At 42.2% G+C, this 20400-nt stretch overlaps 1 protein-coding gene across 1 annotated transcript in view; it reads right to left on the reverse strand.

Moving 5' to 3' along the window:
• Nucleotides 1–3740: 3740 nt before the first annotated feature.
• plxna4 (plexin A4) overlaps nt 3741–20400 on the reverse strand; it is a 210388-nt gene continuing 193728 nt past the window's right edge. The window contains exons 27-31 of the mRNA XM_080492385.1: nt 18527–18717; nt 14074–14243; nt 9294–9506; nt 6546–6696; nt 3741–5335 (exon numbers count right to left, since the gene is read on the reverse strand). Of these exons, the coding sequence (XP_080348511.1) occupies nt 5240–5335; nt 6546–6696; nt 9294–9506; nt 14074–14243; nt 18527–18717 (821 nt within the window). The 3' untranslated portion in view covers nt 3741–5239. The remainder of the gene's footprint in view (nt 5336–6545; nt 6697–9293; nt 9507–14073; nt 14244–18526; nt 18718–20400) is intronic.

The following is a 20400-nucleotide window of genomic DNA, read 5'->3' on the forward strand; positions in this document are numbered from 1 at the left end:
TCGGAGCATGACTTTCTCATTTATTCCAAACCTTGGTTTCTTTATCTTCGCCAGCGACGATGTGGAAAATCAGGCCGAAGGCCGTGAATTAATTGGATAAAACCACCATTTGAATAATTTGGATATTTAACCAGGTCTGAAACGATGTTGGGGTTATTGCACATTTTTCTGGAGATCACGGTGGCTTTTCTCTTCATTGTCGAGGTCTTGTCCTGCCGCTGTGTACGGTGCAGCTTCATCACTTGTGTATCCTGGCACACACACAATCAACAGCTGGGAGATTAATGAAAAAACATCTCAGAGTAGAAATGAGTCTTTATGTCTCTTTGTTGAGCTGTTCTTTGTTGCATCGTCGAGCACCAGGCAGTTCTGTGATGGCCTTAACATCTTTTAAAGGATCATATTATCCAGCTTTTCAACACTTTCACATGATCTCGTTGGTCCAAAAACGTTGTATTCAAAGTTTATTTCCCCAAACCCCGCTTTTCCTTGATTTTCCTCCAGTTGAATATTGGATCATAGGAGCTGCATTCAGAATCTGCTGTGTCTGTGTGAGCTGGACTGGCTCCGCCCACACATGCCCATCTTGGGAAGAGGAGGAAGTACCAGAGCAGAACTGCCTAATAGTGGGAGGAGTCAAAGGGAGGGCCTACCTTAATTGGGATTGGCTAAACCCCAATGACACTATATAGGGTTTGATTTCTGATTCGCTCAATGAAGCAACACACTTTTTAATAACTGAGAACAAGAAAGGGAAAGATGACAGAGCTTCTTCACTTCTTGGGCGTCATTCCAGATATGGCGACGCATATTAATGTTGGAAAACCATTCAAAAGTGAATTTTGCATAATTTGACCCCTGTAAGTCTTTGTGAACAAGAAATGATGGGACCTATACTGGGGCCTTTTTAACAAATAGTATGTGCAGAAAACATGTTAGTAGGCAAGTTTGCAGGTAGGTATAGGACTATTAAAATTTTGGGGTCTCGCATACTTGTCTCCATTGATTGGGACACCACCCGATCACTTTTTGGCTTAAGGTTGCCAGATTAGCTCAAGATTCAGAGTGGCACTTTTTCCTGGATACCCGATGTTCCACTTAGCGGTTAAGTAACTAAGTAAATTGGACTGACAAATTGCCCAAACGTTCAGTGCCGCCTTTGTTATGCTGCTTTGGCAAAACCATGAACATACATGTTTTCCAGTGGACTACAGTATTTCAAATGGCAGATTCTTCCCAACACCTTCATCATATGCACTCACAAAGAGCAGAGACAATCATGCAAATGCTTGGTTTCATAATAAAGTTTATTCTATATTACAAATAGTATTTTGTTCTTGACTGCAAAATAGGAATGCATTATATTTACATACACAGGTATACAATTAATTATAACAAAGTTAGAGAAGCTCGCCTTATATCCCCCAGGTATCGTTTTTCATCTCTTGATAAGATACTCTTTATCTTTCAAATAGGATCTAGTAAAAGTCTTTTCTAGTGTGTCTGTGTAACACCTGCTATAACACTGAGCTAGGAGGACATTTTTAGTTCCTACAAAACGTTTGAAGGTGGAAACTTTATCTGTGCTCTTAGCAACGCAAGGCGGCTGCTGGCAGACGACCTCGGCTGCCGGGGGAAGGGTAGCGACAGGAGGAAATGAAAGACGGGACGTTTCACTGAGGGGCAGATTCACAATGTCAGTTGAGGACTTTCGGCTTGTGTTGTACTTGGAACACACACACAGCGAGGAAGGGGAAACTTTGGGGCATCTAGACACAGCGTAAGTTGGCTACATGAATGAAAGAGATTCCGTTGAAATTGTTTTAAATATGAATGCAAGTTCGTACTAAGAATCAGTCGTCCGGGTTCTAATCAGTCTTTCTTCCCCTTCATGTATTAACAAATTTGATATGTTTACTGCAAAAGAAATGTAGTAAACACTTTGTGAATGTGCCCCTCCGAGGTGAAACAACAGACATTCATCATACTGTAGTGCCGCAGAGGGTAATTATAAACAGTATCTTGGGTATCTCACAAACATTTGACACAGCAGCCATGAAATAAACAGTCACCAGCCAAAACTCTTCAACACAAGTCCACCGTCTGCAGTTATGTGCCTCTCCTGACGAGTTCATCTCAGTAACCGACACGTAATCAGTAGTATCGTCCAGGTTTTGGTGTTTTGATGTATCTATTAAAATGGACTGGAGTCTCACATGATGGCAAACAGACGTGGTCATTTTGTTGCTTTTATGATATGAACCTCTATCAAACCACATCTGTTTGTTTCCATCATTGTTATTTGGCAAAAAAAAAAAAAAAAAAAAAAAACCTTCATTACCCAAAATGGTTATCTTCGGTTCTGGGCTTGAACCAACAGAGACAAAAAAAAAAAGGTGTAATTTAGCATTTATCGTGATGAATAAAAAAAGTAACGTAGTAGTCTAAATAACATTTAATAGCAGCAAAGACCAGAACCAGACTGTTCTGTCAACACAAAATGAAAAGCACAGAGGAGGCACAGCTGTCACAGAGAAAAACTGATGGTCTGTAATTGAGGACAAATGTAAATGGGACAAGGAATTCTAAATAGGCTACATGTTGTCTTTCTGTGAGATCCTTAATATTAGAATGAAGAGTTGGTTTGTAAATGACTTGAGTCCCTAATAGTTGTAGAAGTATATAAATATCTTTGAGCAAGGCAGTTCCATTTCATACCATCCAGATAGGTCAACATGCAAAGGTATAATATATCTGTTTTATTTAGCATCTACCACTTCACAAAAACCATGGGTAATGGGGGTCTCCTGAAAAAGGGTGGGGGGTGGGGGGGAGGGGGTGAACTGGATAAAGGTTCCACCTTAAACGAAAGTTATAGTTTTTATTACATGAACAATCCACTTTTTCCATCTCAATTCTTCCAAGCAAAAGAAAGATAAAAGAACACATCCACATCATCATTGCAAGGCTTAGTTTTCTTATTTTTCCACTTTTTTTTATTTTTTTTTTTAAATAAGTTTCTTAAATTGTTTACGTTTTACATGCGCTTAAAAAGCCAATAAAGGACCCAAGGTGGACCTAGGGCGGTCTTCACACATTCACATCACCACATGGGGCACGTTGTCAAGGCAAAAGAAAGGGCAGAGGTCAAAAGGTACGGAGGGCGCCTCCATCATCTTTCAGTCGCTCTCTCCCAGTGTGGAGGTTCACATCCAACAAGTCTTATCTACTGTTAAAGTCCATCTTTTTCATGTGTGTCTTGCCATGATGTTCATGTCTTGCTCTGCTTTATCAGATTTTTTTTTTTTTTTCCTTTTCCTTTTCGTTTTTTTTTATTTTTCGTTTTTTCTTGAGGCTTGGAGAAGGCCGCCCCCTACCGCCACTGAGGACAACTACACTAATACAGACAAGAGCGCCTCAACAGTTACACACTCAGGAGTTGGGTATTTTTTTTTGCCGTATGCAACTAGCTACCATCTCCAACGCTTGTGCAAAACAGAAAGAAACTGGTAGGTCAGGAGCCGGACAAAAGGGTGAACGGTGTGCCGAGAGCCGGAGAGACCCGGGACGATGGAAAGAGAACGGAGGATCGGACCACCTCGCCCACAGAGCCTCTCACCTCGAACACACTGAGGTCAGAAAAATCACACAGGTTTCTCAAAGTTCCAGTCACAATATCTTTTTTTTGTGTGTGTCCTAGATGTGGCTTTCTTATACAGTCTTTTTTTTTTTTTTTTTTTGTCAGTTCCTCAGTGGCACTTTATAAATACATTTTTGACCATTTTGAAAATTTCAAGCTCCTTTGGTTTTTGGCTGACCAACTAAGTCCATCTTGTTTGATTTCTCCACGCAAAAGTCTTAAAATAAGAACATCCTGGGAAAGAAGTGCTACTCTCACATCAGAGCCCCCTTTAGGGAAGCAGGCAGCCGTCTTGGCCGCGCTGTGTTGAATCGCTCTTATTTCTACCGAGCAGTTCTTACCCGGTGCTTTTCAGCCAGCTCTCCTCTTTACCACCCCCGGGGTTGGCGTAGATATCTGGGCAGTCAGGATCTTGGGGAGCTGCTGATTGTGTGTGTATATCTGTGCGTGTGTGTGCTTTGCTAGACCGTCGCTGTATGGCGACACAAGATTGGAAGTGGCAAGAGTCAGGCAAGGACTGCTCCGGGTGTTTCCATCAGCAGTCAAAACACTGTCTTCCAGAGTTGGTTGTGTGCTTCTTTTCTGTTGTTTTTTCTTTTCTTTTTTCTTTTAACAAAGGATCCAACTTGGGTGGGGGCTTCAGGGTTTCATCTAATAGCGTAATTTTTGCAGTAGCCATATAAGCCAAATGGAAGCAGGAATCATGTGCATTTTCTTTAAATGTGTGCTGGGCAGGTAAAAATGTGGGAATGCTGCAAAGGGCTGTAGGCTGGGGATGCTCTGGTTTTGTAAAGTTTTAGTGTCTATCACGTCTCAATAAAGGAAAAGTTCAGAGAAGCAGTAATCCTCCCCTACCCCATCAGTCTTTTTCTTGAATACAACTCCAGCTACATTGAAAGAACACAAGAACATTCGAGGTTTGCCTGAACTCGCCCCAGATTTCACGGATATGTATGCTTTGCTTGAAGGTACAGTGTAAACTTGGCAAACCATCCTTGCATTAATTTCCTTCAGAGGTGCTCATTTGGCTTGCAGTCATCGGTTTTGATGTTTCCACTCGATTCCGTATATCTGAATATAGAACTACAATAAACTGAACTCTACAGATGGTCTTATCTTAACTATCCTATTTTGAAAAGTTCTCAACAAAATGGACACCCAACGTTGTGGTTTTTAAAGAATTACCTATCAGTGTAAATTCTTGAAGGCAACATAAAAATGTTTCTTTTCCCCTCTTGTCTTCCAGCAGGGGGACAGAAGTATGCCAATATGGCCAGCTTTCAAGCAATCGCCCCTTGAAGCTCCCCCCCGTGGTGAAGCTGAGAGATCCTCCACATTGCATTGTGGGAGACTAAAGACTCAGCCCCGGACCACCCCTCACATATATTCAGGTAAACTAGTCTATGCAGCAGAGTGGATGAGGAAAACAAAAATGTTTCTCAGGGAAGAGGAAGCAGAAAAAAGGTCAAGGAAGAAGTCATCTTTGAAAGGCGGAGGGAGGAAGTCACATGATGAAAAAAGATTGGGACAGATCTTCGCTCAGGCACGGCTCGGTTTCTGACGGGGTCTCTTCCCAGTGCACCCTGGGAAGTGCGGTCCTCAGCTCTCCAGACTCATGAAGGCCACCACCTGCTCCAGCTTAAAGGCCAGCCTCTGTTTCCTGGCTGCATCGTCCTGCTCCAGCACACACACGATCTGTCAGCAGGAGGTGAGGTAAGCAGACACACAACGATATGACTAAAGGTAACAAAATAACAGGAAGTGCGATCAAATCTCATTACTAATATATTAGACTTTACCTCTTTACAAATACAAAAGAACACAGGTGTCTAGATTTGTGTATTTGTGCAATGATAAAAAGGACCAGTAAATGTCTCTGTACTCATCTCCACCCTAGGTGACCTTTCATTTGGCTGACAAATGGATTTTGCTCCTCTCCTGCTGTCACAGAGCTCTTTCCACAACACACATTTGCTTTGCCCTCAATGGCAGGTTCATGTTTATCATGCGACTCACCTTTTGGTCTGAACTTTATCTCCTCAAACATAATTTTCGCGTGGTACAACTCAACAGTCACCAACGTGATGTTACAGGAAGTAGATGGGAATTAGCCTGACAAAAGTTGTCCTGCGAGTCTATACTGAGGGCATGAAAACCCATCTTCACGAGAGAAGCAAAAATTCAGCCGAGTGAGAAGCCGGTCAGTGATGGAGGTGATGACGGAGACACTTACAGGACCTTATAGTCGTGCACATTTATCAGTATTCACACACTCGTAGAGATGGCATTATGCACAATAAAGTCTCAACACACATTTTCATATGCATGTATAAATCTGTGCCCCCAAGCTCAGTACTGACACAAGAATATCATTATGCACACACAGATATCAATATGTAAACACAAGTGATTTTGCGCCTATAAAAGCCCGATAAATACGCAACTAAAAATGAGTCTTCTGTTCACTTCTTCCCACATGTTTGTGCAGATTTCTGGACAGTTTGTAATTGCTTCAAATAGCTCATAATCCAGATGCTGTTGCACTCTTCCAAGTCACGAATTTTTATAAGTCAATTATTGCGATATGAACTTCACAAGGAGTGTTACCTCGGGGAGGGAAGTAATGTTTTATTTGCCCTTGGCTTTGCCTGCCAGGCTGCATACAGAGTAACTTTCTGGTTGAGTATCCTGGGGCTCATTGCATTACAAAGTCCTGAGTCCAGAATTCGTAAACTATCTCAAGAGATAGTTACAATAGATACTACCCTGCAATTTTTGATTTATTAAGAAACACTAATCTTATTTTGTAGACGACTACAGTTTAAGCAGTGAAATGTTACTTGAAATTGGACAAAATATTGAGCTGTCTACAAGTGCAGTAAGCGTAAGTCATAGTACCACATACCTCCTCAGTGTATTTTCCCACGTAGGAGTAAATCTCGCTGAGAGAGCTCATGGTGTTGAACTCATTCATGTGCATCCGTGACTGTTCTGCCAAGTAGGCATTCATGTCCTGGTCACTGATCGCTGGCATCTTATTAATGTCTGAGTAGTACCTGTTGGAGGAGAGAAGGAGGAACAAAAACAAAGCAGAAATGCTTGTTACAAACACGCTCACTTTCGAGGGGAAACAGTTAAACGATTTGGAAAACAGACGACACCCTTGTGCGGTGTTTTTAAAGTCGATGTTCTTCCTTGGAGCTCATTACTCCTCGCAGTGGTTTACAGTAGTTCTTTTGAAGATATTTAAATAATGCATGTCGCACAGAGGGAACAAGTGTGTTTTATGGTGAAGTGACTGAAATGGAACCATCATAGATGCCGAGAGGTCTCGGGTCTCAACTTGGAACGCCACAGCAGTAAAAAAAAACACACACACACACACTTGCTGCATTGAGGCAAAGGCAATCAGTCACTGTCAGCAGCAGCTGCGTTGCCCATATCAACTATGTTAATTAAAGCTGCTTATTTACATATTAAATTCCTGTAGCTGCAGCCGCTCGAGGACAGGCCCGCTGTACAGCTCGATAATTCTCCGAGTGTGTGTGTGTGAGAGGGAGGGAGATGATATTTGCCAACAAAGTCTTCAAAGCAAACTGAGGAGGAAAAGGCAGAGGCAGGTGGGTGTTGCTCACAGAGGTCATAGTCGTATCAACACCTGTTCAACGCTGGGAGGGATTTAGCAGGAACTCCTAGCAGGGGGCTTGTTAGTATGCAGTCAAGGTGGGCTTTTCAGAAGAGATATTATTCCTAAAACCTAAAATTCTGCTCCAGTCGGCAGTTATCAGTGTTAAGTTGCTGTTTTTTTTTTTACTATTTTAACAGGCAGTGTTGATGTGATTGATTTACCTCCCTTCTCCACGATGCACTTTAAAACCCATATTGCCAACATCAGCATACTGTAAGGTTGTGTTAGCAAGGGTCTGATTAAAGCGAGCTTTGGTGCATTCACAGTTTGATTATTGGGAATGTAAACACATCGCTCCAACTTCTAAGATGCGCGTCTTGGTTTGGCTTCAGCATAAATGCAGCACAGAGGAAAGTCATCTAAAGCGACCTGACACAGGCTGCGACAGGCGTCAGAGCTGCCATCTTTTCACAGCTGATCTTCTGTGTTGGTTTGCACAACTGAAGGGGGATTTTCTTTGTGTGTGCAGGTGTTTTGGCTTCTTTATGAACTCTTGGTTCGCTCTCAGCTGGTAAAACAAATTCTGATAAAAATTAATTTTGCCCAGCAAACTGTCTGATGTCAATGCAGACAACATCATTCTGACAGATTAGAAGCTAAATGTTCTTTAGAAATTCTTACAGATGATCTACAAGCCAAGAGGAGATTCTCAGTTTAAATAATAAAAGCAGGCCAGTCACAATCTTGAGTTTCTATTCATTTCTTGTTGCAGTGAATAAAAGATCATTCTGTCGCAGCAGAGTATTACTGAATAGTTCCAGCTTTTCAGCATGCACTGTGTTTATGTCCAGACCCGTCGGTACATTTCCCAACCAGACGATGGCCAAACAACTCTGAGCACACCCTGACATGTTTTAGGATTTGGGCGATAGTCTGTCTTTTCAGCCTACAGAAAAAGAAATAAACTGCAGTTTGAAGCCATCTATCACTCTATTTATGTGGTTTTCTTTGTGCTTTCTCTGCATAGAAAGAAGCAACGTAGGAGATGTTTTATTCTGCAGAGTTGCACCCAACAAAAAGCATTTTCCTGATCTGCTTATTTCCATGAGCATGCTTTCCAGAAAAAAAACTTTGTTTTTACAACTGAGCTGTAGCATGAAGCAAGCAGGAAAGGAGGACTTCTCCCAACCTTTACAGGGATCACGTTCTGTCCTGTCTCCTATCCCAGCTCCATTCTGTGCAGTGAATCCTCTCATGTCCCTTACGTTGACACTTTGGACAGCAAAGCGAAGCTGCACCAACGTTCACTCTTACTCAGGCATGACTGAAGCCTCTTCCACCAATTACAGAAGCTTCACTTATTCCTCCAGCAGATGTACAGTGAAGGGATGGTTTATATACAGTACAGGACACTGGGAAGGATGTTTCTACAACATTTAGCAGTTAATCCAAACGCATCCTCCTCTAAATCAACACCGGGCTTTCAGTTTCCTTATAAGAATTGTGTTTGTGGGAGACTGAAGACGCACAACAAGCCCAAAACTCCTTCCTCTGTGTAAGCAGATCACATATATTTTCATCCCGAGGCTGGCTCTGAAGGAGCCACAGACACACAAATACTCCAAGCCACTTCCCAGTACAGCATCTTTTATTCAGGCCCTCCTCGCTTCCCCTGCTGACAAATAAATTTAATAAAAAACTCCTATTTTAACAAATTACCAGCTTCTGCAGCCTGCAACTCTGAGGAATGCTTTCTCTCTTTATGTTCAAGTGCACACAAGCACGCACACACACATTTCCCCCCAACAACTCACTCCGGCGTAGTGTAGATCTCAGGCCCGGGGTGCGCCAGATCATTCCTGCTGCTTTGGTAATTTAGATTGGGTTTCACAGCTCATAGATCACAGCACTCCAGTCATATCGGGTTTTAGATTGAAACGTAGCTAAAGCTGGCTTTCCGATTTTTTTTTTGTTTTTTTTATGTCTTTATCCACACAGTGAAAAGTTTGTTAATTGAAAGCTCACCTTTCCACCCAGCTCTTGTAGCTGGGGATGTCCTTGGCATAAAGCAGCTTGTTGGAGGGCGAGTCCTTCCCAAGGCGGTGTTCTGAGGTGGAGCAGGAGTCCATGAAGGTCTGGGCCACCACGGACAGGCAGGCATCTGTGATGCTGCTCTTGTGGATGTCGAACACAAACTGGGGGTTCTTGATCACATTCACCCAGAAACGCAGAGGTAGGCTGTGGAGGGCGGACCAAAAAAAAAGAGACAAAAGTTTAGTGACAAACTCAGCACAGCCATACGAGTTCTGCTCTTTAACTTTGTTTTAAGTGTCTAACATTTCCTCATCAGAGTATTGTGGGGAGTCGTCTTGCTTGTAACTAAATTTGCACCGCAAACTGTGAACACAATGTCGCCTGTTAAACAATTCTAAGCGCTAATGAGACATGTTAATGTACTCCGCGTTAGGCCTCATGTCATTAAAACTACTTTTGCATTGATTGTTTGGTTCCATCTCAGTGACAGAATGCACAAATAACCATTCAAACAGAGGAACAAAGAGTGTGAAGTGAAACAACAGTCTGTGTCCGGTTCAGCTGCTCTGAGATTAAGTCCCTAAATGCCATTTTCAAATTTGCTACAGCCAGCTAGTCAATAGGCATGAACGTATTATTCGCCAGAAGGGACGGGGATTCATTCACTTTGCAAAGCGAGTACACAGGCCCTGCTGTTGCTGATGTGCTCTATTTGATGTGTGTGCTCAATTCAATAAAGCCTTTATCTTTAAAACCAGGTGGTGGCTGGCTCTGGGTTTTTTTTCTTTTTTTTCCCGAGCAGCGTCCAGGGGTCCTCGCTGAGGGCCGCACAGTGACACAGTTCACATTACCCTGTTTGTGCAAGTGTTTTCTATTTTGTGCCTGTCCAGAATAATAAAAATATACAAGTCTGTTTCTTTTCTGGGATTGTTCCTGCCAAAATGAACAGATATAGGGGCCGGTCCTATCTGTGTGCTGCAGTGAAAAGGGGCTCAGGTGGTATTAGGAAAGAGCTGAGTGTTACTTGGATCTCGGTATCTTCACTATTCGCTGGGCTGTGCACTTTTAGCTGATGTGGCAAAAATCAATCAGGATAGATGTTGCAGCAGTCAAGTCAATGCAGAAGTTTCTGTGCATGGCACAGGAATGCCTTATCAAAGGGGAGGAAATTTAAATAAAATAAAATAAAATACCAGCAGCGCTCCCCCACCATCCTGTTCGTTCTAGCACAACCTCTCACAAAGCCATTCAGATGTCTAACAAAAGCTGATTTGGTCTCAGAAAGGGGGAAAAAAACCCACAGCATTATAACTTCAAAATTAATCTAAGCAAAGAATCTCGTGGGATTAGGTGCAGGGATCAAAGGGATATTAACACCACTGCTGTGCTGCTTTGATTGTTGACAATCTCTTTCAATGGGGCACTAGATGTGAAAGCGATGAGGTTTCTTCCCCCTCATGCAATTTGTCATGTTCAAAATCACCAAAGTAGTAATGTCTAGGTATTATTATTATTATTATTCAGTGAAATTAAGCGAAAGTGTGGGATTTCGGCCGTCAGCTCATGCTGTGGAGTTTTAGAAATCTGAATGATGGTCATGATCTGGCCTTCTTGGTCAGGGATTAGGTTAAATATCAGCTGCCAAGATCAAGGGCATCGCTTATCCTGGAGGAATTATGCTGGCAGAGTAAGAAAAAGCCCTTTTATTAAAAGGCCATTCGCCTGTCCATTGATTTCTCACCACCGACTGCAGTCAGTTCACACTTATAAAAGCAACAGTGAGATATAATCATTAAAAAAATTGACTTTATACAACTACTACAGGAAACGTTAGTTAATATTAGGAACATTTCATCGATGATCTTCATTTATTAAACTAAAATCAGTTTAAAATCATTACATTTCAGTGGAGAGACCGCAAATAATTCATTCATACTTCTATTTCCTTCCTGACATTTCCACAATATCTGCATTATGTCTATGTTCTTTTTGCTGTTTAATGTCTCCAATGAGTAGGAATGCACACTCCTATAACATCATCAGCGCTGTCAAGAGTCTACGTGAAAGGGAAATGGACTTCACTTAAAGGCTGCAGCACCTTTTCAGTGCTATATGAAATTCAATGTTCTTTACACGGTCACACTTTCCCATTCACACACACATCAGTAGTCGAAAGAGCTGCTTGTCAAGGTGCTTGTCCTTCCTGTGGAACAACTTATTTTATGGTGTCTTACCAAAGATCCATTTGGGACAGAGAAACGTAAAGGTGGACGTCGAACTGCCAACTTTTAGATCAGAACTCCTCTTGTACTGACATCGTCCTAAAGTTCCTAAACATTTAACTCATATAAAAATCAAATGCTGTAATTTTTGTACCATTAAACCTTATTTATAAATTTTTATGGGTTAGGATTAGTTTTTTTTTTTACCTAATTAACTAAACAGTCTTTATAGTTGTATTGAAATGTGTTTATTGTTATCTGCACAGATAAAGGGTTTCCATGATTAATGTGAAACTGAATTTTACTCAGTTCCCAAACACTGAACATTAAGAGTGTGTCTACCATAGTGCTTGTATTTACAGTGAGTGGGCGGAGTCTGCAGGGTGACACTCGACAGGTGAAAGCCTCCATGCAGACAGGAGGCAGGTACACTACATGCCAGTTTTTGCACAATGATCACAATTTTGTCTTTTCCGTCCTCGAGTGACAGACAGACGTATGCACACCAAATGCAGAAGAGCGAGGACGAGAGCAGACGTTGAAACACTGCGGCGAATCCAAAAGATACCATCTGGAGGTGCTCACGGAGCCAGTGACTCATGTATGCACACACATAGGAATGCACACTATAACTGGCACACAATGCTCAAGAAGCAGCTAACAGTTTAACTAATTTCAACTTTTGCTGCTCAGTTTCCTGTTATTTATTATTGACTTGTCAACTAACTGGTCAATCTTGTTATTTTTCTCTTTAAAACTGAGAGACACTTTCTCCTTGTCTGATCAGGAAGATATGAGCCACACTGGTTGATGTGGCAGCATCTATTCATACTCTTTCTTTCTTTTTTTCTCAAAACACCATTTCATGTGCACAAAACTCCAACAATGGGAATCGATAAGTTGTGGACTTTGATGGGATCATAATTCAGGGTAACACCACCTCCTCTTGTCTGACAGTCCTAACTAATCAGATAGAAGTGTTTACATGATGCAATTTTAATCAGATTTATTGAATCTGATTAAGTAACCACAGCAGATGAAAATGTAATTTCTATTTTTAAGATTTGAAGGCAATATACCTCCTAAGAAGTGTTTCCTTCCAGTAATCCAGCATAAAAATATCACTCTGAAACTTGAAATTTACAAATAAAAAAGCAGTTTTCACTGTGTTTTCATTGCAAATCAGACTTAGAAATGCTAATTAATGTAGTCGGGTAGGTCATGGCTATAAATATGATGTCATATGACGACTTCATGAGGAGGAAACTGCCGAATAATCTCCCAGTGGGGTTATATCAAGGGACCGGGTGATGGAGGGGGGACCCTAAAGGCAATGCAGGGTAGCAGTGGGGTGCTGGGATCTTGCTGCAGTTGAAGTTAATGGTGTGTATGATGACAATGGGGCTGTGAGCTTTAATGGGACAGCGGCTCAGCTTGGGAGGGACCCTGGCATTATTATTCTCCACCAGACAAAATGAAGGCTTTTGTTGCAGCTGTGATTGCAGCCCTTTTGAGTCAACTAAAGGTTGGCAGATGCCGTGACAAGCGCACCTCACACTGAAAAGATATCTGTGGTGGCATCAGCACAAATTGTGTCCAATCTAGGTACCTTTTGTCGAGATGTGTTATGAAAAATTGGCGTTTATTCACAGCTCTATTGTGGGAAGACATTAAAAGTCAAATGTAAGAGCGACCCGTTTTGCTTTCAGAAAACACTTAACTCAAGGCAGCAAATGGTCCCATCACACAGACGCCAGAAATATCAGAATTAGGATCACACAGTGAAGTAAATCATATTCCTTCTTCAGCCTGTTCTCTTTTTCATTTCTCCCTCAGTCTCTATTTGTCCCTTGATGCACATCAAAAAAAAATTTTCTCCTCCTATCCCTGTGGTTCTCCTGGGCCCGGGGCTGAGTGATGCATGCTGGGATCTTGGCAGAGGCTAGGAGGCTAATGAGATATTAGTGTGCATTTAACTCCCACCGCGTTCACTTCCTTTTCTTCACCTTTTTATTCCTCTGCTCACCCCATTCTGATGCACTGCTGGTTAGTTATTTAACTCCTACCAACATTTTCCGGTAAACCCAAAGAGGTCATTACAGCCTAAATTAATCAGTAGATATTAATTTCTGAGGTGTACCTGTACACCTGGGAACGCACATCTGTCACTATGGAGACTTCCATGGCATGAGTTTTTTTTTTTTTTTTTTTTGGCCCAGTTACCCATGATAATAGATGGAGAGTCTTGGCAGCCAATTGGATTAGCCCCTTGTGGTTGGCTTTAATGAAGATTACATGCCCCTGTGGTTAATGGATATTAGGGGAGAAGACAGGCGTGTGGTGAAAGTTGGCAACTGGAAGGGCAACACCATGGCAGTGCCATGAGAAATGGGCCAAAATGTACTGGTTGCGCGAGCAGTACATTAAACATCAGTGCAGGAAGCAAAGGCCACGAGTGGAGCCGCACCGGGGCGACAAGCAATTACGACAAACATTAATTAAAGATCCAAATGACTTCCTCCAGATTGTCCTGGGGATTCTGAACTCACCAGTTGCTCTTCCATGTGTGTCGGACATGCGGGTCATGGATGCTGTGTTTGTCGGCCTGCTCGTCCAGGAAGTCAAACATGTATTTAATGGCCAGCGGCAGAGCACTGCCTCGATGGGCCGTGCTGAAGATGGTCTCGAACAGGTCATCCACAAACTTCTGTAGCGTACCCTGTGAAGCAGAAAGATGAGACGGAAAGCTGTGATAGTTTGTATTTCAAGTTCAGACAGATAGACTGCACCTCTATTGAGCTGCAATACATTCTAATGCACCACACTAACGCTGACAGCAAGGTTGCCATAAACTTGTACGCTTGTTCTACAGTGCATTTCACTTTGTCCCCAACCTCCGATGTTTATGCGCCTCACTCCTATCTCTTGGACCTGGCCCCTGAATCTGCTTGCAGCTTTGATGGGGGAAATTGTTATTTCACAGCTGATTTTTAATAATATCTGGGAACAGGAGGCGCATCTTTTAAGCCTCTTTGTGCTGCCGGATTAGCTCCCACACTGCACCATTGACCCTAATTTGATTTAATGTTGGCGACTTTAAGGAGGAGGAGGAGAAGAGAGAGGAGAGACAGAGTGAGGGACTCTAATCCTCTTGTAAAGAATGAGCTGATGGGATGCACGGGAAGAGGCGAGAGAGCACGGTGGAAATGAAACGACGGAGGTTTCCTATCAGAAAAAGGGGGCCATTGAGTGTAGCAGATGAGGTGTGTACATTCGCCGGCAAATAAAAATCCAATTTGGGTGGAGCGGGTGACCGAATCACAGAGTCAAGAGAGGTAGAAGAGGGTGGGCGGAGAAAATCTTGTTAGTCCGACAATCACGGCTATAATTCTAATGTGGCCCACATTCCAGACAGCTCATCGTTTGTCAACGAAGACAGAGTCACATATCTCTATATCAAGGCTTCAGTTGAGGGAATACCTTGTGTTTCATGTGGGTAGAGATGCTAAAAACCCGTTTGTGTGCTGATGCTATGACATTTTACGTCATCATTTATCTCAAGGGGTGCACCAGCACCAACACTGTCATCATCACAGGGTTCTGTTGTTCCCTGGTGGAGCTGAAACTGCCAAACCAACCCCCAACGACCATCTACCCTGTCATTAGGCTGCACTCTAAACACAATGTGTCATCTGGATGTTTTGATGCCGTCTGCCTCCACATTCAAATGCGAGGAAAACAAAACGATGAAAAATGTTGGTTCGAGCGGCGAAACAGGGAGGCAGAGAGGGACGTGAGCGCGCACACTCGAGGGGCACGAGCCAGGATGGAAAAAGCAATCGATCCCTGTGCCACTCCACACATATGAACACGTCCTGTACCCGCACTCGGCAGTGACACTGATGGAACTAATATGAGAGACATCGGCGGCGTTGCCAAGGAGAGGTATTTATTGGCAAGGTGAAAGCCAAACGCAGTCAATTACGCTCCCTGTCTGCCCAATCATTTCTCACCAAGAGAGATGGCCAGCCATGATAAACTGGTTATTTCACAAAAATAATCCATCTGGAAAGGTGATGTGCTGTCTGCAGTCCGGAGCTGCCTTCCTGCCCCCTGCAGCAGGATCGTGGCGGGGAGGCAGAGTCCCAAAGTCAACATGTGTTCATATGTGAAGCTGCGCTGAGGACTGTACAGCATGAATCAGGGGCCCTGAGTTTATGATGAATATGGTACTTAATATGTTCCTGTTTCAAAGACACCCTAACATCTGTCCTACTGTGTGAGATACGTTCTGAATGAGTTCAAATGCTTCACCAAGACGTGACATTACCTTGGTTTTTGAATTAACTGGCCACTTATGCAACTAACAAATCAATGGAATATATGTAGAATCAAAATAATTTTTCTTCTCTTTGAAAATGTGTGTATTTGTGTAAAACACTACTTTATTTAATTTGGTGCACATCCAATTAATGTGGGTCTAAACTTTTTACCCTTGAACTCTGTTGTAGTTTTACTGCTATTAAGAAAAGCAATGAGTTGTTTTTGAAGCATCACGCGTCGCTCACTTACTTTCCAAACATATAATACAATAATGCAGGTGAGGAGTGAGATATACATCTTAAAGAGAAACCTCAAAAAAGCATTTTTGGTAGTAGAATGTCTGATGCAATGTTTCCGGGAGATTTTGAATCTTACTTTACTTACAGAGTTTCTTATATTTAAATATATATTTTTATATATCTGGTTTGAACAACTCTCATGAGGTCGCTCCTCAGTGTTACTGCTAGATTAAGGTCAGAGCTCTTCAAAAGGCTCAAAAAGCTCTGTGCAAACACGTTCTTCAAACACTCTGCTTATATGTCAAGAGTCTTTGTCCTTCTGCAGCGACTAACTGCTGAACTTCCGCTGCAGGATGGCAAGCCTGGCGTTATCTCTGAAGAGGGTTTTGTTCTGGTGGAGGACTGCTCTCCACAGTGAAAGGACTTCACTTCTCCAGCGTGTTGCACAATCAGTCACGTTCACCCAACCACACAGAGAAGCGTTCACACACCACGGGTCATGGCCGTCGTGAGAAGGTGCTTCACACAGTTGGGGGCAGTTCGGAGTCTTAGCCAAAGACGTGGTGACAAATAGACAGACGGCGAGGACGAAAAGCGAGATCGAACCAATTTTGAGAGTGGCAGATGACTCAAGATGACTGACCAACTGGAAAACCTCAGTCAGAGGTTCAAATCTGTCTGTTCACAACAAACTTTTTAGTTTTCCTGCTCTCTGTGCCTGTGTGGCTGCTCTGGCCTCCGTCCACAATCCAAAGACAAGCATGATCGGTCTGCCGGAGGTTCAGTCTGAGCTGTGGGATGAACTTGCATCGATGGGAAAGTTACAACAAACAAATTAACTGCTTGTTTTTTGTTTTTTGAAATAAACCAACTGTTGTTCTTTATTTGCCCATTGGGGTATGCAGATGTTTCAGAAACATTAGCAGACACAACTAAATACCGCACTTAAATCTTGATAGGTTTTCACTAATAAAAAAAAAAATGCTTTGTTAAAACTGCTTTAGATGTGAACATCTACAGTATGTACATGTAGTAATTCTTTTTTATTAAAATTAATATTTAAATCTAGAGATGTTGAAGTGAATTTGACCTAAATGGACCCTTTTGACTTGCCTAGTTTTTGCTGTAATCGACTACAAAACAAAACAAATGGACATGGCACTGTCAACCTTCTCCTTGTTGATTGTGGCTGCAATATTCATAGACATGCATAAATAGTCGGAGAAATTAACCACAAAAAATCCTGGAGATCCCTTCACATAATGTGAAGCTAATTCTGTGCAATGTGTTTAATATTGATTCTGTACCAGTGTCGTCAGCACAGCACACTCCAGTGAGGGTGTTTTAATCTTCCTGCTTTTTTCCCCTCTTCTGTACTTTGTGTGTGTGTGTGTGTGTGTGTGTGTGTGTGTGTGTGTGTGTGTGTGTGTGTGTGTGTGTGTGTGTGAAAGAGAGGCAGGAAGACACAACCAGACTCTTATTTTCTACTCCTGCCACTGTGTATTTCTATGACATAGACAGAACAGAGTTAATGTTCTCTATGTGAACTGCCAAACAAAGGCAGGCGGTGGATCAAAAAACACAGTGAAATGTTCCCGAATCAAAAAATTACAGCATGAACATTTTCAGTTCATAGCCTCCCTCTTTCTTGTCCCTCGCCCGTACGCCTGTCTGCGTCTGATAGAAAGGATGTCTTGATGGAGGAAAAAACAAGAGTGACAAGGTGCTTTAGGAGTGGATCGTTAGTTTGCATTCAGCTGTTGGATCAAAGTGGCACCCCCCCCCCCCCCCCCTCCAAAAAATCAAATTAACTGTATTTTTTCCTTTCTTTGGGGCCATTTTTGCGAAGCACGTTGAAAGAGCCTCATTTTATGAGCTATTTCTATTTTTGCCCGATCATTTTATTTTATTTTTTTATTACGGGAAAAACCTTCCCGAGTTTCATGGGTCTTTTCTTCTTTATCCTTTTTGATATGCTGCTGCATCAATGCAACAGTAATGAAAAAAGAAAACAAACAGAAATATCTATTTTCTCTTTCTCACCTGAGGGGATAGAGGAATACATTTGAATAATCTTTTCCACTGAGATGATTCATCCAAAGTAAACATGAATATTAAAATCAGGTGACAGATTTCCGAGTCATTATGAGACGGGCTGAAGGTCACTGTGACCTTTTAGCCTTTTCACCTGATGAATGGCCTGAGGATATGCAGTATTTAAAGATGCACCTGATTCCTCTGGTACAACATATGTTCAGAAAGCTGTTAGAGATCAGAATAAACTGGAAGGTGGACGAAAATGTATTGGTATGGCATTTTCACGAAAGTGTCGCAAAATTCAAAACTGAACTATGAATAAAGTGATGACTGGACTAGTTGTATCATGAGATACTAAAATGAAAGAGTCAATGTCAGATTATATCCACTCGAGACGACTCACCTTGGTAGCCAGAAGTCGTGTTAGGTAGATCTCGGAGACCATCTTGCTGCCGCGGTCTCCTTCCTTCTGGTCTCCGTGCTCATGGTTCTTAACCAAGTGCCAGACCTTCACCCCGCTCTCCAGGTCCGGTGTGATCATCGGCGTGCGGGACCGCAGGCTGTCAGGACTTCCAGTATACTTGATCATGTTCTCTGTGAAGAAAAACTCGCTTTAGTTCAAGTGGCACTGCCTCACAAGGTCAAAGGTCATGATAGGCCTCATAGTGAGACTACCCCTGGCTTGAACCCGAAGCAAGAGGGGCTTCTATGTTGAGTCTGCATGTTTTTCTTCAGTTTCCCAAATGCATGAAAAACAGCAGCACCTCTTTAAAAGTTGGAGTTGATTAACAAATCCTTTTCAAACATGTTAAAACATTTGCGGTTCTACTACTAGAGCATTAACAATTCAAATGGTATAAATCATCTTGGGCATGATCTTGAACACACTCTATCTTTCTAATTCATGAAGGCAAATCGATTGTACGTGTTTATTTTTTTCTGGGTTTTCACGCAATATTGAATTTTTATATGTAGTATCCTTAAATAGATAAGAACTTCTGGTCAAAAGGTTTGGATTCCAGTCCTCCTCTAACTGAAGTTTGAGAAAGTGGTGATCAAGACTGATGAATGAGTGGTTCTGTTTGCCTGTACTTGTAAATATATGAGGATAGTGGAAAACAATTATCACGTTGCATTCTGACAGCTATAAATATGACAGAGGGGGAACATTTCAGTAAAAAAAAAAGAAATTAAAGCTAAGAAAAATAAAAAAAAACATTAATCAGCACCTGCAAATGAATGAAATAGTAGAACAAGACTGTAACCGAAGCCAGAAAAGCAATACCAGCATGTCAACAACAGAATGCTGTTTCTTCTTTTTTTCTTTTTAGGCCTGAGGCCTCAAATTTACAGGTCCGTGAGATTGGATATGAAACTTTTAGAAATTCTGCATGGTTAATTTTTCATAGCTTCTTCTTCAAGTGACAAGACATGGTATTGCCAGCTGACACAAAATCGAACAGGTGTCAGACGAGATGAAATATGTATGGCCCACCCAATGGCCGGAGTGGCGATGACATTTCCAAACACATGGCTCAATGAATGTTTACACAGTGTGAAAAGAATTGATCAGTGGGTGCGGTTCGTGGGAGAAGAGTGCAGTGAGGGGGAAAAAAAAAAAGGAGTGATTTTCACCGTGACAGAAATCAATCTGTCCAAAGAGGAGAGCTCCGAGGAGGGAGATTTTGAGGCGGTGGGAATGTGACAGCTGGAGACATCAGAGACAAGAGTGCATGAGTGTATGCATTGATTGTGCAAATCTGATCGCAGTATGATCAACTGGGAGAGTTTGCTCCCCTCATCAGACCCGCGCGCGTGAACATTACTTAACTGCAGTTTTGCTAGAGGACTTAAGTAGTCCTACAGTGCTGTTAATTTTGTTGTCTGCGGGACGAATGTAACACTATATTTTTTAGTTTTCAGGGTTGCATGTGTGCTGGAGGCCACGGCGTTCACCCTTGTTTGTATACAGAACGAGCGCATTAATTTGTCGTTGATTATTCAGTGAGTTAGAAAGCTGAGGGTGATTCAGAGGCGGGGATACACAGGAGAGAGGTTCTCTGCTCGGATTCTATTCTGATCCTTCTCCACACACAGCCAGTGCTATTTTTCTCATGTTTTTTTTTTTTCCCCTTCTTCTTTTGTGGCTTTTGATGGAAACATTACATCAAAGATCAAACACAACAGTTTCTCCTTTCATTCTCTGACTCAACATGTTACACAGTGTTTGTTTGAATCTTTGAACTTTTTCCGTAACTTTCTCTGCAGCTCCACCCG

This window comes from Lipophrys pholis, assembly GCF_963383615.2.
Source record: "Lipophrys pholis genome assembly, chromosome: 22".
NCBI lineage: Eukaryota > Metazoa > Chordata > Actinopteri > Blenniiformes > Blenniidae > Lipophrys > Lipophrys pholis.